We start from the raw sequence: 25,548 nt of genomic DNA, 5'->3' as shown, positions 1-25,548 counted from the left end.
TTGTCCTTCCATTTGAATCATCTTATTTAACACAAAATAGGAACTATTTTTAGTTTGGTTGACAGAGCGATGATATTGTCTCATCCTAGTTTTTATAACAAAAACTTAATATTTGTTATAAATGTATTACTTGGAAATGGGTATTCCATCGATTTTTTATTCTCGCATATCAATAGGAGACTGAGGAAACTTCAGTCTATAAAGAAGAATGACTGAACGTTCACAACAAATTAAAAGTTTTATCGTTTTGCCATATTTAAAATCTACTTCTGAAATTATCACCTCAACGGTTATCAAATCAGAAAATTCCGTGGGATACCGTATTCTCAACAAACTTAATAACATTATAAAGGTCCAGAAAGATAAGAACGCTCATTTCAATAAGAATAATGTAATTTATAAAATCTGTTGCAAGGATTGTGATGCCTCTTACGTCGGTCAGACTAAGAGGCAGCTACGCACTAGAATAAAAGAACATAAAGCTAATATCAAATTAGATGCGTCCAAGCATTCGGTAGTCTCTGAGCATATTATCAGATCTGATCATTCTTTCGACTGGGACAATGTTCGTATCTTAGAAGTGGAACATAACTATAAAAAGAGACTGACTGCAGAAATGATACACATCAAGGAGCAGCCTAACGGCATAAATTCAAACAAGGACACAGAATTATTAAACGAGGCTTATTTTGATGTGTTGAGGCTGTTGTCATAAGTGTTTTAATAACAATGATTTGGTTGCTCTGCCCTTGCGACGCGGATATTTTCTCAGTCGTTCGCAATCTTTAGTTACAAACACATGCTCCTATCTGACGATGGAAAGATTACTCTCGCGTTTGGTTGCACTGACCCCTTATGTGAGTCCATTTTTACGAGTCAAACTTAATTATTAAATTCACGTGCTCCTACTGAATTTCAAAATTTGATTCAGTTGCCACTAAGAGGGTTTGGAGACAATGGCCTCGCTTGTACCATCAACTTGGACACACATAACGATCGACTCAGCTTTAAATTTGACTAACATCCGATAATATATATTCAATATGATCTATTTCTCTGCTGACATGGGTAGATTTGATTGTAAATTCGTAGCGCCGGATCGTACCCGATTCCTTTATTTGTAAATTCGACTTTAATTATGTATATGCGGTTCTGAAGAAGACCAAGTATGGTCGAAACGTAAACTAATTCGATTGTACTATTGTATTTTGAATATATAAATGTTAACACCTATTTTTGCTCGAAATTTGGCCATTGTTATTTGTTTAGCTGTTTGCTTCATCGAGCGTATTTATTTCGTTTTTTTTTTAAATTCAGCTTTGCAAATATAGGCTGTGCATGAAGAATAGTCCTTGAAATAGTATTGCGCGGTATGGTGCGTGCGACTCGCCGCACTTGCCGCGCTGCATCTTTAAACGCGTCAGTTAGACGTTTGAACACTCTGACGACTGGCTGACTGCGTTTTTCTTACATTTTATGCACTAAACTATCATTTAAAATAAATTTCAGCTTTACTGATATAAGTCAACTGATTACATTTTTTTAACACGTTTACATGCGTAGCTGACGCATACCGCACACGAGATAAGGTGACGCAATTTTCTTACGTTTTATGCAGTAAACTAATATTTCAAAAAGTCTCAGCTTTGCTGATATAAGTCAAGTATACCATTATTCTTTACATATTTCAGACTTTATTGTCGGATCCTGTACACGTGGTGCGACAGCTGACGGCCATTTTGCTATATTTTAGCACAAATACTGTAAAAGAAAAGATAAACTAGCCATGCTGAAATTGGATGTAAATTAGTGTCGCTGCCTCCCGGATTATAAGCATTTTCAGGGCCAAAGCACATATAACAGTCGTAGTCGTGGACGTAAGTAACGCACAAGCTTTGGCGTATCCTGATCTGTGAGGTCGGGGACTACGGCCGTCGTATATCGCTACGCCATGTTATGTGCTTTGACCCTTACGCGCACGATTTGCGCGCACGAATGCTCTAGTGTGGACGTGTTGTTTTTGTTTCGACGCACGCTCTGAGCACACACGAACGCGATCTGTTTGTCGGTACACTCTACCGGCAGGAATGCCTGGACATAATACATATACATAACATGTACATATATGTCATATACATATCAAAATGTCCAGGCATTCCTGCCGGTCAGTGTACATCAAAAGATTTACGTGCGAAACGATGCTCAGTTTGGACGGGTCTGTGGAATTAAAACTTCATGCGTGCAAAAAAAGTTATGGAGTGGACAAATGAAATGGCTCTTCAATTAATAGATGAGTACGAAAAGTTTCCGCTATTATGGAATGCTAAACACGCGTTCCATTTTTCAAGAAATAAGAAGGTCGAATATTTTTGCAGCCCTTTTGTGTATGATATTGTATATTACAATATATGCTGCAACTGCTACGGTTATGTCTCTTCTCAACGACATTTCACTATTGATTAACGCGAATGACTGGAGCACAGATTTCTACGCATAAATTAAAATTTTTGATATCGAGAGTTCAGCCAGATTTGTGCTTTCTCAATTTGCAACACTGCCAGAATTGTTTGAGGTTGGTTTGCTTACTGAAATGACGTTGGTTTTTTCATAGCCAAGTTTTTTCTCGATCTAGTGTATCTATACGCGAACCGTGGAATATAGAGATCCTTAAATTATCAAATCTCTATTAAGGCTGAACCGATCAAGTTTTGAGTAAGCTCAACTGATAGCTTGGATTCGAATTATATAATAAGTGTTTTTATTTTTCATCTATGTGTTCTTCGAGATATTGCGATGCAAAGTCCGATTTGATAGATTTGCATTTAAGAAATATCATCATCACACATTGTCGGAAAAAATCCTCTTCTAACTTGTTATGTAAAATGGGATTAATAGTTTTTTGTAAAGTCCTTCAAATCGGCGATCATAGACGTGAGCCAAGTGTGCGTTTAGTTTTGTGTGTGTGTGTGTGTGTGTGTGTGTACTTTCTGAAGTAATCATGTATACGGAAACACTTCCACATGCATAGCAGACGAAGAGGACGAGTTTCAAATTATGTGGACGTTCATGTTGACAGCCTTTATTTTCTCGCCATTTGCATATTGTACGTCAAATCATTTCAAAATAAAAAAATTATGTTGTAGTTTTGCAACGATTAATAGTAAAACATGACTTTAGATTGATAGTATCGTCTTGAGTGGGTTATTTGTATGCCTCAATATAATAGAGAGTAATTTTTTCTTCGATATATCATTTTAGCATGTTTGCATATCAAGATTCAATTAATAGCATTATGACGTATTAAAGACGTTTTATAAGAAATGTCTTATGATCCGATTTACGCAGATGTTTTTGAAGTGTCTTATAGACATCTTATTTTAATTAATTTAAACGACCACTTTCAAACATATTGTAAAATAAAAATTAATAATAGGACGTAATTTCGTCAACAAGAAGAAAAATACGAAAAAGGAGCTAGTGTTGCTTGATAAATCGGCATATAAATATAATTTAATATTTACATATATATATATATATATATATAATATATATATAACTTTGATATAATAATAATCTCTCGAATAATCTATATATTACAACAGAGATCGCGGTTTTGCTGTTAGCAAAATTATGTAAGTATTAAATCATTGATATATCGATATATTTTAGATAATTCCAGTTTCTGTTTTGTATTCTTTCTCTTGTTAACGTGTTTCCGAAAAACCTAGCCTTAATTGTGTTGCTATGATCCCTGGTAGAAAAATTTCGCTTAAAAATTTGTTGAAATTTTACTGAAAATTTTCTGAAATTGTTCCACGTTTTGGAACACTTCTCAGTAAAATTTCAGCCTAATTTTAGCCTAATTTCAACGTCAGCGTAATTTCAGCATAATTTCAACATAATTTCGGGATAATTTCAATAAAATTTAATTAAATTTGGAAACAAAATTGCATGTTTTTTTACGAATATTTACATCAAAATTTATTTAACCCTTCGTAGTCACACTTCTCTAGAATATCATTCTAGTCACACGGGGTCATATTGACCCCGTCGATTTTTAATGGTTGCCATTTTAATAGTATCGGTCCGATCGGGTTCAAATAATTCTGGAACATACCTTGAACATTCTAGAATATAAAACAACTGCGATTTTGTGAGAGATCAAATGGCAACATGTTGAAAAAAAATCGTGAACGAGTACATGCGTAAAAAGTAGCTTTTTCACTTAAAAAATCATAACTTTTTAATTTTTTAATTTTTTTAAATAAAATTTGCAGGTTATACTCCTAAGATACGACACTTTAAGAAAAAAATAGTCCTCTAGTGCTCGTTTCAAAAAAGGTATTTATTCCAGCATATGAAGAGGCCCGATTTTGGAGTGAAAAAAATGTGGATTTATCAGAAAATAATGTATTTTATTATTATTATGGATATCCTAAAAAAAATAAAAAAGTAAAAAAGTCATTTATTCAGTGCAACCGCAGTCGACGCAGAGATCAACGCGGTGAATGTCGCATATCGGCCGGGTGCAGGAGGGGCACTGTTGATTGGTCTTCCGATCTTGCCTTCTGGGGCACAATGACCAACTATGACCTCAGACTTTTTTTGGGAGTTTTAACATACTTGAATGCTTTTTTTGCTCTTTTGTACTCCATACAAAACCGTTCTTTCCCCTCAAAATTGATTGAGGACGACCTCGAGCGCGCGACTGCAAAACTCGCTCATCTAGCGTCGCATTCTCCGTGTCGTCGACGTCCATATCCTCATCGGAGATTTCAAATTCACTACCCTCGGACTGGATAGAAACATGATCCTCCTCACTTTCAGAAAGATTACCACCGTAATTATTTTCAACCTCATCGTTTTCCAGTAATTCGCGTCGAAACTCACTACTGCTACGCAGATTGTATGCCATCTGATAACAAATAACACCGTTATTATTATAAAAACAATGGAAAAAAAAATATCGCAGGTGCCACAGTCACACTTACGGTTCAGACACTTGTTTTAAACACAATAAAAAAATCCGATTTTTTTCACTGAAACTATGTGCTAGTCACACTAGGGGTCAATCTGACCCCCATTCGTACACGATGTTTCCGTAACCGCTGTCATACAAATACCGACGCTTTAATCAAATAACTAACGATCTCTACCGATAGAGGATACTTCAAACTCTTGGTAGATGGCGTGCCAAACTCCATTTTAAGCCAGGCACTTACCGACATTTAGCTTCAAACTTGAGCTGGGGTCAAATTGACCCAGTGTGACTACGAAGGGTTAAATTCGAAGAAAATATTCATAAAAACATGCAATTTTGTTTCCAAATTCAATTAAATTTTGTTGAAACTATACAAGAACTTCAGATGTTATTAATTATTTAATAATAATTGGACAATAAATTAAATAATTAATTCAATACAATTAATATCTTAATTTATTAAAATCAATTTTATTGTATAATAATATTAGTACAAAATTACCTTTTTTAAAAAAGGTGCCAAGTACACACGCAATGTATTTTATAAATCCATGCAAAAATCCAACCTAAGTGATAGTAGCTTTATTTCTCCTTAACAATATTATATCACAAAATTGCGTTATCTAACTCAACCTAATAAGTGATATGTATAAATCCAAAAATTTAACCTAAATGATAGTAGCTTTAATTTCTCCTTAACAGAATTATTATATCACAAAATTGCGTTGTTTAACTCAACGCAAGTAATATGTATTTCAAAAAAATATATAAAATTTAAATTACGCCAATTACAAAGAGAATATATATTATATTGGTTTGAAAAATAATTGTTGTGCAACTACTTTTAAAAAATAAAACCCAAGTGGTATATATCTTTGTGTTCCCATTCAAGGGTCTTCCTATTCCAATCCAAGTGGTAGTAGCTTTAATTCTCCTTAACAAAATTATAATACAAATTAACTAAATAATGGGCTATAAGAGCCGACGCAAGATCTAATATGCGGGAAAAATTATATTTAACAAATTCTTAGTTAATACATTAAAACATATTAAAAATATCAAACGTTTCGGCCCTAAATCGGGCCCTCTTCAGTGATAATAAGTCGAAAACGCAATATAATGTACAAAGAATTATTATGCACGCATATAGTGGCATCGCAACGGGCTGACGCGAAACGCAAGCGCAGATCTAGGAAGGGTTCGCATTTTAAGAGCGTCAGATGCGCGTTGCGAATCTCTTTGGAAGTATGACAATGTTAAGGCGCGTATGTCCGACACGCATCCGCGCAGCAATCTACAGCGAGAATCATGTCGTCTTCTATTGTAGAAGGAGACGAAAGGCAGCAAACTGTGGCCCGACAGAACTACAGAATGCCGTAAATGTTAGGAACATTAAAAAGAGATAGAATTCGATTGACTTACTGCGTGCTACGCGAACCGCGGTCAGGCATCTCTGAAGGCGTCCATAGCCATTCCCCGTCTGGAGAGAGCGATACGTAGTCGTTGGTGTCTAAACTACGTGTGAGGCGCACGCCGTGATCTCAAGAACACGCGAACGTATAATAGTTAAGAAACAAACATATCGTTGAAAACAAACGGCCGCACGAACAGAGATCCACGGATTTACTTAAACAGTAGAGCAATCCCGCGGAAAACAGTTAAATATGAACTTTATATGGACCTTAATAAAATCTCCATTTAAATTTTATTTGATTTAAATTAATGCTGAATAACTGCATTAATATGGCTCATATTTGTTCTATATATAAAACTTAATTAAGAATATAAGAAGAAATGCCGATATACATTTTGATTAAAAATCTCGAACATATGAATACATGTCGTATATTCTTAATCGACGTGTATACTCGTACGTATGTTTCGTAGTATACAAAGTATATATACGTACTTCTTACAGTATCATTTCATCATCAAAATATTCGTATTTAATTTGGCTTAATAAGGATTTAATTAGCTGATATATTCAATTTAAATATTAATCTTATTGAAACCATATATGAAATTAATAAGTTGTACATTTTATTCAAATTTCATTAAATTCAAATAAAACTTTTATATGTTCTTAATATGTTGAATTCAAATAAGAACTTTATATGTTCTTAATAAGTTCTAAATCTAATTTAAATTTAATTAAATTCAAATAAGACCTTTATACGTTCTTAATGAGGCTTTTAAGGCACAGCGCGCACGCACCTGGGGCTGGATCCTTGAATTTATTCGCAAGAAAAACGTATGCGGAAATTCTGCTCTTATAAAAAAGTTGCAAGTTGATTAACTAAAAGCCATGCGATCAACTTGCAACTTTTCTGTAAGAGTAGAATTTGCGCATACTTTTCTCTTGCGAATAAATTCAAAAATCCAGCCCCTGTTGTAGCTTGCCGAAATTTTGCGGTTTCAATCAACAGGCAATGTTTTTCAAACGTTTTGTAATATGTGTTTAAAACTGATTTTCAAATATTTTTCAAACGTTTAAAAAACATTGTCTGCTAATTAGGATAATAATGGGATTAGAGAATATGGTATCAACAGAGAATGAGTTATAAGATAAAAAAAAACGTTTATAAATTACAATTATTGTGTTTATATTGATTTGCTTTAAATCCAGTGGTACAAAAAGAAGATATGTAAACTTCTGATAAAATTAACGAAATGCGCAACACTTGCGCAGTAATCGAATACATAAAAACAAATATTAATCGCTAGCAACAAAAAGATTGATGCAGTTGCACAAAATATTAATCACCATAAAAACCAAGAATACAATTTGCTAGCTCAAAAGAATAAAAATAGAGACATTTTTTATATACTTAATCAAACTGAACCCTTATGGAAAAATACACTCAACTTTTGGTGTTAACCGTTAAAAAAACACCATAGAAAAACTCTTAAAGTTGGGTGTGATTTCGGACCAATTGAAGGTTAACCATCATTTGAAGGTTAATCTTCAATTGGCGGTCCGAAATCACACCCAACTTTAAGAGTTTTTCTTCGGATGATGATGGTTAACCTTCAAGTGATAGTTAACCTTCAATTAATGATTAATCCTTAAAAAATGACGGTATAAACCCTAAAAATATGAACCCTCAAATGAAAGTAACAAATATGGCGTCCCAATGAGAATCTCTTAAGGAGGGTGGTTAGTCAAATCAATTTGATAAGAATTAGTTCAATGGAGAATATTCGTCTATGGGAATCTGTCGTCCATATATGCCAAAGTTGAAGATAATCGTCTGCATGGTTGTCGAGTAATTAATTATTGAAGTTATACTCTTGTCTCTCTCTTATACACGGGCGACACAGCAAAAATGTTACCTAACCTGTAATGTAACTCTCGAAAGCATATTAAATATTGCGATATTATATACGCATCAAGATCTTGTAGAGAGATTAGACGAAGAAGAGCTAATCAATTCATTTATAAAGAAAAAAAACTTGCACATTGCTTCCTCATAATTCTTAAGTGTGCAAGTAGAAACTTGCACATTGCTTCCTCATAATTCTTAAGTGTGCAAGTAGAAACTTGCACATTGCTTCCTCATAGTTTTTAAGTGTGCAAGTAGAAACTTGCACATTGCTTCCTCATAGTTCTTAAGTGTGCAAGTAGAAACCTGCACATTGCTTCCTTTAAGTTTTTAAGAGTGCAAGTAGAAACTTGCACATTACTTTGTCATAATTTTTAAGTATGCAAATTATTTTTAAGTGTGCAACCTGCACATTGCTTCCTTATTTATTTTTAAGTGTGCAAGTAGAAACCTGCACATTGCTTTCTCAAAGTTTTTAAGTGTGCAAGTAGAAACTTGCACATTGCTTCCTCATAGTTCTTAAGTGTGCAAGTAGAAACCTGCACATTGCTTCCTTTAAGTTTTTAAGAGTGCAAGTAGAAACTTGCACATTACTTTGTCATAATTTTTAAGTATGCAAATTATTTTTAAGTGTGCAAGTAGAAACCTGCACATTGCTTTCTTATTTATTTTTAAGTGTGCATTTTAAGTGATAGGGGTAGAAAAAAAATTTTTTTTAGGCAGAAATCAGTAACTCTCACCAATTTTCGCGAAATTCAAAACAATCTTCCTTTAATGATACGTTCTATATATAAGATTACATATATAACTTGTACACTTTTTAGGCAAAAATCGGTAACCCCTTCACCGATTGCCAAATTCAACACTAACCTACCTTTAATGATACTTGCGATCTATCCATAAAAAAAATTAAGCTCGATATCTCAAAATTTGTGGAAATTAGGGCAATCTTGTAGATTCTTTTAGATAGAAATCGGTAACGCCTTTATTATTAACAATTTTGATTAATTCTATTATATTCTTCAGTTTTTTTACCCCTATTTTATATATAATTCTTTAAAATTTGGTTAATCAATTTTTAAGTTATAGAAATTTTAGTAAGTTTGGCTGTTTTTTTAACAGACATCGGTAACCCCTTTATTATTAACAAAATTTATTAATTTTATTATATTTTTCAGTCTTTTCTACCCCTATTTCATATATAATTCGTTAAGATTTGGTTAATTAGTTCTGGAGTTATAAAAATTTCGGTAAACTTAGTTATTTTTTTTAACAGAAATCGGTAACCCCTTTATTATTAACAATTTTTATTAATTCTATTATATTCTTCAGTCTTTTCTACCCCTATTTCATATATAATTCGTTAAGATTTGGTTGATCAGTTCTGGAGTTATAGAAATTTCTGTAAATTTGGCACAGACATACATACACACATACCGACATTTTTTTTTAATGCAATATTTCGACGTTTTAAAACACTCTGAACATATTGACATTAAAAACTCAAAAAACAATCTTTTCTTTGGTTTCTTGTACCCCTATTTTATATATAATTCTTTTAAATTTGGTTGATTAGAGCCAACTTTATACACAATCAAAGGTTCATATACGAATTTACGAAAACAAAGCTTCCTCTATGAGGAAGCAATAAGAATTTAGTGAAAATAGGTGCAAATAACTCTTTACATATTTAGGAAAAACTTTCTCGAAGACTGAAATGATTCGTCTTTATAGTTATCAAGAAATTGTAAAAATAAAAAAAACAGGACCACATTTATTATTTCCACATTTCAATGTGGATAATAACGTATTTGGGTTTCAATTGTACAAACAACTCTTTTTAAACCTTAAGAAACAGCAATTAAATGCATTCCACATATTTATTTGCTAAAATTCGTTTATTTCACGCGACGAAAATCTAACCTATATGCTTTCCCCCTGCCGCGCCGCCTGCCTCGCATCGAGAACTAACCAACCTCCTTAAGGACTCCGCTCGCTGAACCGGATTCCTCGCCTCGATCCTCCCTCTCGGACGCTAGCTGCGGCAGCTCTCCCTTTCCTGGCGGTGAGCTCTCCTTGGTGATCCGACTCTCGCTCGGTTAGTCTCCAGAACACGCGCCGCAACGATCAATCCGTCAAGAAAGAAATAACGGACTCGACACGTTCGAAGAAACGCAAGCAAGTGCGGCCATGACACCTAACGAGTGAGGAAGGAGGCGGGGGCTCTTTGAGAGTGGCGACTCGCGCGTCGCGCCATCTAATGTGAAACGATCGGGCGTTGTAAAACGCGAAAAGAATTCGAGCGCAATATCTGAACAAATTATTTAATTTTTAATAAGTCCAATTATTAATATTTATTTTCATAATTGAACTTATTTTTTATTTTGATAAATGTAAATACAAATATCTTATTGTATTAATATTTAATATTAATAATTTAATTAGTTGCTTAATTTAACTTCTTTTTTAATAAATGAGCGGATGTAGTACTGAAAATGTACCTATTATATAATATTTTAATTTTCAAAATTGTCAAATTACAAACAGGAATTTTGTTGTGACTTTTACAGTTATAAAGTAACTATTTAATGGAAATGGAAGCCTAAAAAAATTAATATTGTAACGCAATTATTATAATGCTCAAATTATAAAATATTTACATTATCCATGTCTGCCAATACAATATAATTTTTTATTCATATTGCATTCTATATAATGGCAATGTTATTATATATTTGACAGGCAAATCAAAATAGCTTTGAATCGATATCGAAATGATGAAATATCCATGTCTTAACAGAAAATACATAATTTGCCTGTTTTTCGATACATATATATTTAAAATGATTAAAAACCCACATAGCATGCATATCAAAAAGACGTCCCGAAGATATCCCGAGAAGATATCCTATCTCCTAAATATATCTTCGGGATATCTTCTGGACGTCTTTTTGATATGCATGCTATGTGGGAAGCCAATGACCTACATAACTAAAACTGAAATTATAAAATATATGTACGATGTAGACAGTATAAAATAATTAACATAATTAAACATGCAGATTTGTGGTTGATAATGACAAAATTCAATAATAAACCTATAACCTAACAGACTACAACGCAAGACTAACATAACTCGCAGGTTTATTAAAATCTTATAAATCACAATTTTTGATTAAATATGAATATATGATGGGTCAATGGGAACACTTTCAATTAAATAAAAATTTAATTTGGGTGTTAATTAAAATTTTATTTGTTTCAAATACAAATAAAATTTGAACTCAGGATGGTTAGATGCTTATTAAATATTAATATGATCCATATATGCGCCTGGACAAGTTAAATCCAATAGCAAGATCTTATTTAAATTTAATTTCGATCCAAATTTGGAACATATTTAAATTTAATTACTTTTATATTCAATATTTGGTTTTTATTTGAGTTTAATTTCGTTCATATAAATGACTAATATAAACCATATTTAAAACATATTTAACTCTTTTCCGCGGGGATCCACACAATGCATCTGTACCACCGAATGTCCCCAAGGATCCACTCGCCTGTGCTCCTTGATACGAGTCCCCAGCAGTCTACCCGTCTGTCCCGTATAAGAAGCGTCGCAATCAGAGCAATTAATTCGATACACAACGTTGCTCTGAGAATTGCGTCGGCTCTTATAGCCCATTATTTAGTTAATTTGTCTTTGTTCAGAGCCTTAATATAAATTTGTTTATTTTCACGCCGGCTGAAAACATGCGTGTTAATCGAGTCAACGGTCAACCTTTTTGTAAATTTATTGTGCATAACTTCGGGTACTCGGCAATGTCGGCTCTAAACGCATGGATGTGCCTCAATAGAAGAATTATCAGGACGTCCGTGCAATTGACGTTTCTAAAAAATTGTAGACTTTATAACATCCTTCCGCAGCACTTTAAACCGTCTTTTTTCGAACGATACTGTATTGAGCCACCAACGCTCTTGCGCCAGACACGACCGCAACAAGAGTTTGTTTTTAAAGAGAACATTAAACTTGGAAATTATGGACGCACACTATATTCTGCGGGAATTGCGGCATTCTTTGATTCACGGGATACGCGAAATTACGAATTCACTACCACTCAATGTCTGGGAAAGATATCGCCTTGTACAGGAGAAAGTCCTCTCCGTTTTCTCACTTCGCGAGAACCGTAGGCTATTCAGGAAGTTCGAATCTTTATGCTCCAGGAAATTTCTCGACTCAGTACGTGACATCGGGCGCGTTAATTATTTTTGGATTGAAAATGTCGAGAACCGGGGTAACGCACTGTCTGCACTGAGCGCACACGCACACGACGCGCACACATACGTATATGCTGTCTCTTTTCAATAGTCTCAAATGCCATCTATTGATGTAAAAGCAACCGTACGTACGGCGATAATGACGACGTTTCTTAATTGTAAAATTTAACATTTCAGACTTTACGTCGCAATATCTCTGTTTGTAGGGCACATAACGGAAAAATAAAAACACTTTTTTTTATTACATAATTCAAACCCAATTAGCTATCGATCAAGTCTACTTAGAACTTGATCCGTTCACTCGTTATTGAGATCTCAAAATCTCGGGTACTTGCAACTCGTCCGCGTAAAGATACACGGCGGTCTCGTGCTGCGCGTGTACTTGGCGCGGGACACTACCGTGTCTCCTTGATAGAAAGTAAAAGTAACAGTTTGTAGTTAAATAACCTTTTTTATTTTTAGAAAAATCTTGAACATAAAAAGATCCTATTTTTAATATCTTACAATAATTTTTGTAACACTTTTTTATAAAAACATTATCAGCATATTAATGCTAAAAATAAATGTTAAATATTATTGTGATGTACAAATGTAAACATAATTTCATTATTCTTCAAACATGTTTAAATCCTTTTTTTCATAAAAAAGTAATTGCTGAAAGATCACTTTCCGCGTATTTTTAGTAATTATGCAACACTTTAAGAAATGTCAGAGAAACTTCAACACGTTTTCACAGAAATATCACTAAGTTTTCAAAAAAATTTTCGGAGAAATTTCAGTTTAATTTCACAAAATTTTCAGCGAATATTCAGCAGTTTGGTCGGAAATCTTTTTTTCAGCGAAATTTTAGAGAAATTGTAGAGAAATATCATAAATTTTTAGAGAATTTTTAGTAAATCTTCAGACAAATTTACGAAGAAATTTTAGTTTAATTTTAGCAACTTTTCAGTACTTTTGCTGAAAAAATTACTTTCAGAGGAATTGCAGTAAAATTTCAGCATATTTTCAACAATTTTGGTAAAATATTACTTTCAGCAAAATTTCCGCAAAATTTCAGTAAAATTGTTTTACCAGGGATTCTATATAAAATAACTAGCTGGTTACCCGGGCTTCGCCCGGGCGTCGTTTTTCTTCAAAAGACTTCATTTGTGTTTCAATATCCTTATTGTGGACAAACATAATGAGTGTGTCTGTGTCGGGTAGTTGATTTAAAGGCGGTAGTTTAACTTTTCCGCTTGAACAACACATTCCAGGTGCTTAAGTTTTAAACTTTTTTGCTTGACAATGATCACATATTGCATCCATTTTCCCAATTATTACTCTCGGATGAAATTTATATTCGTAATTTGAATCATAACTAAATGCCTCTAATTTCAAATCGGACTGCATAAATGTTTTCCTTGATTGAACATGTCGTAACCGGTCTTTTCCAACTCGAGTTTCACACTATTGAGTCATTTCCGCTTTTCCGATATTTCACTTACCGATCAGCGACATCATCCCTTGGTTTTCCCGGGCGTTTTTTCGGGAATTTCGAGATTGCTCGCTCGCGATGTACACAGAACTTCGATATTTTACTTACCGATTACCGATTTTATCCCTTGGTTTTTCAGGGCGTTTTTTAAGTGAAAAATCGGTTTTAAGAAAATCGGTAAAACAAAAAATCGAACCCCATGGTAGCCATCCCCGAAAAATTAGAAAAATTTTAACACCGGTTTCAAGAGAATCGGTCCATTAATGAATGAGTAGTTTGCGGTCAGAACAGATTTTCTTGAAACCGGTGCTAAAGTTTTTTACAAAAACAAAGCTTTTTCTTTAAAAAAATTTAAACCCATCGTCGCAATCCCCGAAAAATTAGAAAAATTTAGGCTCCGGTTTCAAGAAAATCGGTTTAGAAAAAAATTTAACCCATCGTTGCCCCCCGAGTATGTTTGTATGTGTGTACCTATATATTCCACCCGTTGAGGATAATCCAAAAGGACGCATTAAGTGACCGATTTTCTTGAAACCGATGCCAAAATTTTTCTAATTTTTTGGAGATTGCGACGGTGGGTTTAATTTTTTTAAAAAGAAAGCTTTGTTTTCGTGAAAAATTTTGGCACCGGTTTCAAGAAAATCGGTCCTTTAATGCTTCCTCTTGGATCATCCTCAGCGGGTGGAATACATAGGTACAGACATGCAAACATTTTTTAAAAATTATGATTTTTCGACGTTTTAGAACATTGAAAATCAGTCCATTAATGAATGAGTAATTTGCAAACCGATTTTCTTGAGACCGGTGCTAAAGTTTTTCACGAAAACAAAGCTTTCTCTTAAAAAAAATTAAACCCATCGTCGCAATCCCCCAAAAATTAGAAAAATTTTGGCCCCGGTGTCAAGAAAATCGGTAAAACAAAAATCGAACCCCATCGCCGCCATCCCCGAGAAATTAGAAAAATTTTAACACCTTTTGCAAGAGAATCGGCCCATTAATGAATGAGTAGTTCGCAGTCAGACAGACATTCGACACTTATATATACAGATGAGTGGTATTCAATTTGGAAACGATCAGTTTTAAAAATAAAAAAAGACCAACCAAAATAAATTGCAAGTGCATTTTGCTTACATTAAGAAATTTAAAAAACACTATAATTAAGTACTCTTTCCTTTAAAATTTTTCGAGATATAAAAGCAAACATACATACACACCAATCCACAAAAATGCTATAAATTGAAAAATATCACTTTTAAAAAAAAAAAACCGCCAAATTAAATTGTTGGTATAAGTTTTTTCAAAATCAGTCCAATAGTTTTTAAGTTAATAACGTTCAAACACACACCACCCGTAAGAATTTTATATATTAGTATAGATGCAAAATATCTGAGTACCAAATTAGTTGGCAGTAAATACTTTTATAGGCTATATTATATCTGAATAGGCCATGTTAGAGGAAGTTTGGATAAGGTGAAATACTCTTATAAATAGAACCACCGCGATATCTAGAATATTAAGTGTTACAATCTAGCGGACAGCAGTAGAATTATACTAGCTGCCGGCCCTGTAATCTGACATACAAAGCGGCAGCGTGGCGTTAAATAACAAATTAAAATTTAAAATTTGGCGTGTACCGCATACAGTGTAAAGTTAGTATAAAAACTGGTAAATATTGACAAAAGGGGACCCAGCCCCGATGACCTTGACCTTGACATATGTTGTCAAGGTCATCCTCCTGAATGACCTTCAAAAGGTTTCACCCGTCGCTCGTTGTTTATTAAAAGGTTATTAACCAAAAAAGTTTGAAAAATATAGATAGCTATTTTAACCATTTAATTAAAATAACATATAAATACATGAATAATTTAATAAAATAGAGAATAGTTGGTATATAGAGTGTTTAAAAATAAAATATTAATATGTCGAATTAATTATTTATTGAATATAATTTGCTCATTATAAAAAAAAATCAATCGTTGATCAAACGTATATAGTCTTTTAAACAAAAATTCGGTAATATAATATTGATAATGATATTTTCCAGTACGTGGAAGATTAGCGTGTACTTCTCTCCATAATCTCTCAATGTTTTGTGTATGAACTTTAGTATTAGGATCCACGAAATTTCCAGAATGATTAACTGTTTGGTGTATATAATGTTCATTTTTGAGATCATTATATGCACGCCAACAGTCATTATAAATAATTGATCCAAGAGCAATATATTTACGAATTAATGGTAATAGAATTTCGGAACGCCGGTTTTCCACAGGTACAATGAAAACTTTGTTTGTATCACGTTCTATGCCACCAAATATCCATTATCCTGTTAAGATACGACCTTTGTTAAATTTTCTTTTCCCGATTTTGGCTTTATCTATTTCTACAATGATATTCCTGGTCCGCCAATTTGTTGTTGTTTTTTTTATTAACCAGTCCGATTTTATTTTTAAACACTCTATATACCAACTATTCTCTACTTTATTAAATTATTAATGTATTTATATGTTATTTCAATTAAATGGTTAAATCTATATTTTTCAAACTTTTTCTGTTAATAATTTTTTAATAAACAACGAGCGACGGGTACCTTTTAAAGGTCATTCAGAAGGATGATTTAAATTGACAACATATGTCAAGGTCAAGGTCCTCGGGGCTCTCTGGGTCCCTTTTTGTCAATATTTACCTAAAAACTTTTATTTTACAGTTAATCTGCTTAAATGCTAGATTTTTAATCGCTTTTTGTTACATGTAACACTAATTGTAAGATAAAACTTTAGTGCAGTATACTTAGCAAGTGTCATATGGTGTACATACATATAATATTAGTTTTTTATTATACGGGGGAACTCTGACGAAAATGAGAAGTTTTATGAAGTTTGTTTGACGTTTACGTGAGCGTTTGCGGGAGTTCATTGAGAATTTAGAAACGACCAGTAAAGATTTCGTAGAGCGGAAATTGCAACGTTGCAGCGTTTGAAAGGCGTTTGTATATAGCGTTTTTGAGAGTTTGCACAGCGTTTACATGATGTATGACGTTTGCTGAGAGTTCTTTAAAACATTTAGGGCCACTTTAACCAAAATCCGATTAACTTAATCGTTGATTAGTCCACTGGAAATGACCAATCGCATTTGTCAATCTGCTTAATGAGCAAATGCGATTGGTCATTTCCAATGGACTAATAAACGATTAAGTTAATCGAAGTTTTGTTGAAGTGGCCCTTATAGATCCTCTGTTAAGCGTTTAATAGGCGTTTGCTTTCACCATTGAAAACTGCGTGCAGTCTTTATTGAGCGTTTAACGGGCGTTTACTCTTGTTGACTTTGTCGTTAGAAGAAACGGCGTAAAGAACGTTAAATGTTAAAATAATACAGCGTTAAACAAAGATAAATTACTCTCACACACACATTAAAGCATTATATATATAATTCAATAAAGAAAAATATATTCTTATTACTCAAAAATAATTTTTATTAAGGCGTAACGCCACTCTACTCTCTAAATCTGAATCAGTGAATAGTACTGTGAATCAGTGACTATTCACTGATTCAGATTTAGAGAGTAGAGTCCCAAAAAAAAGCCTATTTTTGATAATTTTTTTCAGAAATACAATAATCATAAATGAAAATCGGTTTAATTCTATTTATTATCTATATATTAAAGTATAAAAAAAATTTTTTATTAATTTTTTATTGACAAAAGACAAAATGGCGGCGCCAGAGCCATTGATCCAAAGTACCTTTTTGCGAAAGTCGTCCAACGGGCGGAATCAAAGCTCCTATAATTTCTGAGTTGGAACAAAAATTCAAAGATTTTTGAAAAATATATAAGATTTTCTATAGAAGTACCTATGGGAATTGCGAAATATCATTTTTTGTAAGAATGGTGCATGTTAGAAAAAAATGTTTCATTTTTCGCTAAAAAATTTCGCACAAAATTGTTTATAAAAAAAGTTTTGTTCAACTTATCGCAAAATCCATAGGTACTTCTAAAGATAATGTTATTGTAAAGTTTCACTCAAAATTTCAAGTCAATCGGATAAAAGGTGTTCGAGTTCTGATTCCGCCCGATTTTAAAAAAGCGATTTCGAGAAAAACGCGTTTAAAGTTTCAGTTAACATTTACAGATGCATTCCGCGCCGGCAGACGGATTACGAAAAAGGGATAATAGAGATTTTTCCGAGCTTTGAAACCAAGTGTACCTTATTTCTAAGACCTTAAAGCATCGTTTAAGCAAAAAAAATCGATTTTTTGAAAATTCTAGAGTGGCGTTACCCCTTAATGATAATGAGGTTTCGAAACTGAATCTGCTTTTCGCCTCGCAGGGAGTCTGCTTATTATACGCGGCTGGATGTATTTTAAATGCAAGAAAGATGCGCCGCACAGTGGGTCGAGTCGCGGAAAACGCGGCCAATATTCTATTACTTCAGTAAAAATAAATAAAAAATTCCAAAATATTTACATATATTTCAAGCATTGTTCTAATCAATTTCGATATTTAAATTACTTAACTTATTTTCTTTACATATAAAAAAAATTACGGAACATAAGATTTTCCGCACTTCTTTATATTATACGTATTATGTTATAGTTATATTATACGTATTATATTTCAATTTTTTTTCATTAAAATTGTTACATCAACATTTAAATAAAAGATCCTATTGTTATTTTTTTCTTATTATAACTTTTCTTTGATAGTTTTGCTGTAATTATCATATTAAGGGCTTCTTTGATAATTACTGTAATTACTGAGTAATTACTGTTTGTGTATTTTTAATTGCATTAGTACTTTTTATTACTTTATTATTTCCGCCTTTTATAAGATTTGAAATAGTAGCACTGTATAATTGATTAACATTATATTGCTTTATCATTTCAGCCGCTGTTCTCCTTTTTGATCTTGCACTAGCATTGTCAAAAGCAACTAATAGACGGCCAGGGCCTTTCGTAATAAATTTCTCTGTAACAAACTATATCTAGAAACATGAACAATTGCTGATTTATCCGATAAACACAATTATGTTGATGCTATATTATTTAATGTTATATTACTTATTACTTCTATGTTATTGCACAAACAATGTTTACTGAGTAATTACAAAAAAATTCATATATTAACATGTATCTGATTTTTTATTTTTGGATCGAGTTTGAAGCACTGTTGAATTTTTCTATTTGCGCAAGCAATAACGATAACTGGTTATTTAACCGCAATGAATTACCTTTCATAAATACATTGTATTTTCGATGCAAAGCTTTGCCACTTTTGTTTGAATTGATAAAAAAAATATACCTAAATCTAAATAATGTTTAAATTTTGCGTTAAAAACTTTATTTTTTGGAAAATTGAATTTATTTTGCAAGTACTGCAAAACTAATTGTTCAACATTATTTGATGGAAATTCTTTCATTTTTTGATACTTTTCAAAAATTTCCAAGCGACTTACAATCATCTCTACCTTGAACATAAGATTTCTTTACCAATTTCCTCAATTAACAGATCGTTTCAAGTATTTTAGAATATCTTGTATAACTAATAATAAAAAGAAATAAAGAGAAAATTATACGAAACTTTGAAACAACTGATAAAAATAATACCTTTTAGATTAGCGTTTCCGAGAATACCCAAGTAGCAAGATAACGTCTAAAAACGTCTTAATGACGTCAGAGGACGTCATTAGGATGGAATTAATACGTCATTTGACGTCACTCTGCTACCTTGGTATGAAAGTAAATGCTTACACTATAATGCTCCCAATAATGCTCTCAGCTGCACCGCGTGCAAAATAGGAATTATTATATAATAATGTTATACTCCTATCAGCTTTGATTGTCATATGATTTAGACGAGCGTCTTGTGTTTCAAGAGATACGGTAACGTCTTGCGCCAAGGACAAGTGATTTTGAAAACATAGTCATCGCATTTTAACTAACAATTAAACAACTAACATTTTAACAATTTTAACTTTTGCTTTATCGGTCGTTACACTGTCATGTTAATTATAAATAAATTATACACAATTACAGTTTGGAAAAGATACAAAAGGTAAAGTTACCCTCCGAACAAATAGTAATAGCTAGATAGCAAAGTAATTATAAAAAGATTACATACATTTAATTAAAAGATGAGTATAATATGCCGTTAGTTTTCTTAGAATACATTTTTTTACTTGTTTACATATTTTTATTAATGCATTATAATAGTACTATAACGATTTTTCTATCTTTAGTGATTTAGGCATAGAACTTGGTGTGTAATGAAAGAGACTGCAATCACACTATAACTGATCAAATAACTTCTTTATCCGCAGCTATCCGCACTTAAATGAAAAAGATACTTAAATTGGATACTAGACAAAACATTTTTTTCCAAGAGACTTAGCTTACACTTGCTTACGTTTTTAATAATAATAACGTTTATGTACACGAAAATAAAATAAAGTTGCTTCAATTAAACGTCAACGTCACGGGCTGCCACAAGCATGTTTTTTTTTCGTTGGAGGAGAAAGATGTCTATGCATATCCCCCCGGGAGGGGATGTGTCGCATACCCAAGGGCCGGCCACATGGGTTATGTGGGACTTGCAAGCCACTAAAAAACTCCCTCAGTGCGAGCCATCCTTGGCTATCTGTTGGTGGCCTAGGATATGCCGAAGCATTACTTCTGAGCCACCAACAGCCACGCGCCCTCGCGTCTTTCCCCCGTAAACCACCCCAAGCCTGTGCGAATCAGGCCTCCAAAAGTTACGAAAACTCTACAGCTCAAGCCAAGTCTCAACTCGGGAGCCACCTACCCGATATTCAGGTATCATGTATTCGGACGACGACTACTCTTTATCGGAAACATCATCCCTGTGACGAAGCGCTGGAAGCGCATTTGCAGCGGCCTCCTCCGCTTGCCTGCGTCTCTCCTCCTCTTCCTTATGGCCAACTACTCTCTCAGCGAATCGGGAGAACGCCGATCACGCATCACTGGACTCCGTAATGGCTCCCACCATCGCCGGCAGCGAGAGATCTTCCCCTATCACCGCCACTAAGTCACCTCTTTCCGCCTCCCAGGCCTCGCACGCCTGCAAGGTGTGCTCCGCTGTGTCGTCACCAGTCCCGCAGAATGAGCATTGGGCACTGTGCGCCTTGCCGATGCGCCTCAGGTAGGACCCAAAGCAGCCATACCCCGTTAATATTTGGGTCACATGGAAGGTGAGGGCTCCATGTCCCCTGTCGAGCCATGCGTCGATATGCGGGCGGATCGCCAGCCTAGTTCTTTCTCCGTAGAGGCGCGCGTCCTCCAGCTGCCGTTGCCAGCACTCCCTCACCCAGACACTCGTGCCGTTCTTGATTTCCTCCATCCTCTCCAAGGACCTTTCCAGTTTATAAATAAACCGATATCCAATTAATTAAAAACCATTAACAATAAATGGTTTATAAATTTATCTAATGCAAATATTCTCTCAGAGGTTTCTTGCTTATTGCAACTGAATTTGACCCCTATATATGTTCGTACTTTAATTGTTCGCTTATTATTCACAATTCTGATGAAGTCCTAGTACGGTACAAAACGTTAATATTTCAATAAAGTTAGACATAATATGAATTTGTTGTAACATCTATTATTGCTCGTATATTAGTCTTACTCCTCATTATAGCCTTTGCATCAATAAATTTTATCTCGATAACACTGATGCTGTTGATACAAAAAATGATGCTGTTGATACAAACATCATTTTTTTTCGTGTATAATTCGGGTGAAAAAAGGCCTCTTTATGGTTATAATACTTTACAAAAGTTATTATTATATGTTGTGTTGAGGTCCACCAGTTTTATTTCTATCTTGAGATAAGGAGTCGAGGGAAAATTAGTGAATAGGCTTTTGCAAGTTAACACAGAGAAGTTTATTAGCACATGCAACTCGTGGCTTGCTATGTGAGCGACTGACGAACGCACGGCACGCAGGCCGGTAAACGGAAGCCCCATGTGTGGCGCGCATGCGCATAAGGAACGCGACTAGTGAGAAAAATATGACTGACTTACTCTAACACTTCCGCCGTCTAAATATTTTCCTCATTCTTACATTCACGCAGTCCAATGTTCTCGCTATGACATAAGAAACGGTTTCGCGGCAACGCTTTTGTAAAAATATCCGCGCGTTGAGTTTCTAAAGCCGTATAAACAACGCGCAATATTCCTGCCTCTGATATTTCACGCAACTGGTGGTATCGGACATCAATGTGTTTAGTTCTCTTGTGGAACTCGCGGTTTTTAGCCAGGCGAATTGTGCTCTGGTTATCAACAAACAATACTGTCGCTTGTTCGCATTGGTGTCCGATGCCGGCCAACAATCTTCTGAGCCATACAGCTTCCTTCGCTGCAGCTGACGCGGCGACATATTCCGCCTCCGTTGTGCTCAGAACTACCAACTTTTGTCTCTGAGAGGCCCATGTTACCGGGCCGTTTGCCAAACTAAACAAGTAACCCGTCGTCGAGCGTCTTGTTTCGAGATCGCTCGCATAATCCGCGTCTGAGTACCCGATCAGCTGTGGTTCGCTTCCGCCGCTTCGATACATTATACCTACATCTTTGGTTCCGACTAGAAACGCGAAAATACGTTTAACCGCGCGCCAGTGATTCTCGCTCGGTTTGTTCAAGAATTTACTCGCGGTGTTTACAGCGAATGCTATGTCCGGTCTCGATACAGTCGCAAGGAACATAAGTGATTCCACTGCTTCACGGTATGGCGTATTGCACAATTTTTCCTCGTCTGACTCTTCTGGCTGCAGTGCGACGTTCGGATCTGCAGGGACTGACAACTCTTTAGCCTGACTCATTCGAAATCGCTCAAGAATTTTTCGCGTATACGCGCCTTGGTGTAAAAACATCGTTTTCTCGCCACGATCGCGAATTATTTGCAGCCCGGCAAAATCACTACAACTTCCAATCATAATTTCGAACTCGCTTCTCAATTTATCAAGCACTCCTTTTAACGCGGCCCGTGACTTGCTCGCTACAAGTCCATCGTCCACGAACAACGCAAGAATTATTACACAACCGTTAAAGTCACTGTAAAAGATGCACTCGTCTGCATCGATTTGCACAAACTTATATCGTTTCAGAAAATCACAGAATTTGCGATTCCAGCATCGCGGCGCCTGCTTCAAGCCATACAGTGACTTTCTCAGTCGACACACAACCTCACTGGCGCTTTGTCCGACTTTCAAGCCCACTGGTATCTTCATGTGGATATCTTCCTTGAGGTCGCCGTATAGAAATGCGGTGCGCACATCAAATTGCACCATCTCGAGATCTTCTTGAGTGACTGTTGCCAACAGCACTCGCAACGAATCGTAACAAACGACGGGTGAAAAGGTCTCCGTGAAATCCACGCCCCTTTCCTGGAGAAATCCTCTTGCACACAGCCTTGCCTTGTATCGGCGCACGCTTCCATCCGGGTCTTGACTGACTTTAAATACCCACTTGGAGTCAATTGCCCTTTTCGTTTGATCTCTCGGTACAATTTCCCAAGTACGATTTACCTCGTGTGCCTTCAGCTCTTCTTTAATGGCTCCGAGCCACTGATTAGCATCAGGCCCATTTACCGCCTCCTCGTAATTTTGCGGCACGTTGTACTCGGCGAAGTCGATGTAGTCGATCAACCAACTCGGTCTCTGAAGCAGCGCTCGATCTCTTAACTCACGACCTTGGTTAGCAGGTGCTGCAGGTGGATCTTCATTGCGGTGAACGGCCTCTGCATTCTCGACCGGCGGTACTGGTACATTACCGACTGGTGGTTCAGCCTCGACATGCCTGTTGTCAGCTTCCTGCTCTGCACCGTCTCGTGGTTCTTCTTCTTCTTCTCTCGGCTCAGCCAGCTGCTCTTCTTCTCTTCTCCCCATCCACTCTTCTTCGTCGCTTGCGTCGCTCGAGCACGCGTCTCCGCTGATACTCTCGCGAAGGATCACATTTCTGGACACTGTTATTTTCTTCGTATCTGAATGATATAGCCGGTAGTTTGATGAGTCCCCGTCATATCCCACGAGGATTACTTTCTTCGCTCTGGCATCGAATTTTCGGGTGAACTGCTTCGGCACGTGTTCGTAGCCTTCCTCGCCGAACGCTCGCACGTGTCCAAGATCTGGTTTTCTACCGGTCCAAATCTCATACGGCGTTTTACTGTCGTCCTTCCCAGTTGCCGAAACTCGATTAAGCAGATACACCGCGGTATTGACTGCTTCCGCCCAAAACGAAGTCCCGAGTTGTTTTGCGTGTAACATGGTACGCGCGCACTCCACTACCGTCCTATTGTCCCGCTCGATTCTCCCATTCTGCTCGGGAGTATACGGAGCCGACGTCTCGTGGTTTATCCCGCGCGACTGCATGTAGTTACGCATTGTCTCGTTGCAGTATTCGAGTCCATTGTCGGTTCTCAGGACTTTCATCGCGCGACCGAATTTGTTAACCAACGCGCGCTCGACGATCCGAAAGCTCTCAAAGACGTCTGATTTGTGTTTCACAAAGAACACCTGTCTAAAGCCCGAGGCATCGTCCTTGTATAGCACGAAGAATCTCGCGCCGCCGATTGATTCCTCCGACATAGGACCGCACACGTCACTATGAATAAACTCGCCCGGTTCCGAACTCACTCGATCGACAATTTTTTTAAACGGTAGTCTATGGGCTTTCCCCAAGCTGCTCACAGAAGAAGTCTTGTTTGTCTCTCATCTTCACTCCGTTCACCACGCCGCTCGACACTAACACGGACAACGCGCGTTTGTTTAAATGCCCGAGGCGCTCGTGCCAGCCCTTCATACTCGTTGTTGACACGTTGACCTCGTCCGCACTTTGAACTCTGACTCGAAATAGCAACCTGCAGATTCCGTTCGACTGCTTGACTCTAGTCGCGAGAATCTCGTTGCCGCGTATTATCAGCGCATCATCCTCTCGAAATACGACTGAGTACCCGCGCACTGTGCACATTCCAACAGAAAACAGATTTTTTCTGACACTCGGAACATACAACACGTGTTCAATTCGAGCTTCGCTCCACACGCCGTCTACCAGTCTATCCACGATCACCGTTCCTTCGCCGGTCACAGGACACTCTCCGTTATCGCCGAGCAATATTGTGTTGCCATCCCTCTTCGGACGGAACTCCGCGAACCAGTCTCTCCGGAACGTGACGTGTTTCGAACACCCACTGTTGATATACCAGATGTCGCCTTGCTCGATTGCGACTGCGCGTCGCTGCGCGCCGTCTGGCCTCCTGTACCGACCGTGTTCGGCTTGTCCGCTTTTGTCGCACGCACTCGAGCTCACCGCAACGAACGCAACTTTTTGAACACCGTCACCGTCACCTTTCTTCTGTTTACGTTCGGGGCACTCGCGCGCGAAATGTCCTTTTGTCTGGCAAATGAAGCACTCAATGTCTTTCTTTTCTTTCTTCTTCTTTTTCTTCTTTGTTTTCGAGTCCTCAGAGGTCGATGTTTTCGTGAC

The 25,548-nt window shown here is 35.9% G+C and overlaps 1 protein-coding gene and 3 long non-coding RNA genes across 4 annotated transcripts; 1 reads left to right on the top strand and 3 right to left on the bottom strand.

Annotated features, from left to right (window-relative positions):
* The first annotated feature begins 411 nt into the window (after positions 1 to 411).
* On the top strand, positions 412 to 1,246 carry LOC139781243 (uncharacterized). Its single transcript, XR_011720476.1, has 2 exons — positions 412 to 857; positions 932 to 1,246. It is a non-coding gene; the product is annotated as an uncharacterized lncRNA (long non-coding RNA).
* Positions 1,247 to 4,324: 3,078 nt separating this feature from the next.
* Positions 4,325 to 5,114, bottom strand: LOC139781244 (uncharacterized). The gene is made up of 2 exons (XR_011720477.1): positions 4,992 to 5,114; positions 4,325 to 4,915 (listed from the first exon to the last, which is right to left on the bottom strand). It is a non-coding gene; the product is annotated as an uncharacterized lncRNA (long non-coding RNA).
* Positions 5,115 to 5,419: 305 nt separating this feature from the next.
* Positions 5,420 to 6,490, bottom strand: LOC139781245 (uncharacterized). Its single transcript, XR_011720478.1, has 2 exons — positions 6,404 to 6,490; positions 5,420 to 6,345 (listed from the first exon to the last, which is right to left on the bottom strand). It is a non-coding gene; the product is annotated as an uncharacterized lncRNA (long non-coding RNA).
* A 14,533-nt stretch (positions 6,491 to 21,023) lies between these two features.
* Positions 21,024 to 21,410, bottom strand: LOC139781242 (uncharacterized). The gene has a single exon (XM_071720080.1). The coding sequence runs from the start codon at positions 21,408 to 21,410 to the stop codon at positions 21,024 to 21,026; it is 387 nt and encodes a 128-aa protein (XP_071576181.1).
* Between the last annotated feature and the right edge of the window lie 4,138 nt (positions 21,411 to 25,548).

This window comes from Temnothorax nylanderi, unplaced genomic scaffold (assembly GCF_030848795.1).
Source record: "Temnothorax nylanderi isolate EJ_2023f unplaced genomic scaffold, tnyl_v1.0 TNYL_tig0324_pilon, whole genome shotgun sequence".
NCBI classification, from domain to species: Eukaryota; Metazoa; Arthropoda; class Insecta; order Hymenoptera; family Formicidae; genus Temnothorax; species Temnothorax nylanderi.
The sequence above is the reverse complement of the archived record's forward strand: the minus strand, read 5'-3'. Positions and strand labels throughout refer to the sequence as shown.

What these genes read in the sequence shown, in the direction of transcription:
- LOC139781242 (XM_071720080.1), bottom strand. Translation starts at nt 21,410, where the DNA reads ATGGAGGAAATCAAGAACGGCACGAGTGTCTGGGTGAGGGAGTGCTGG.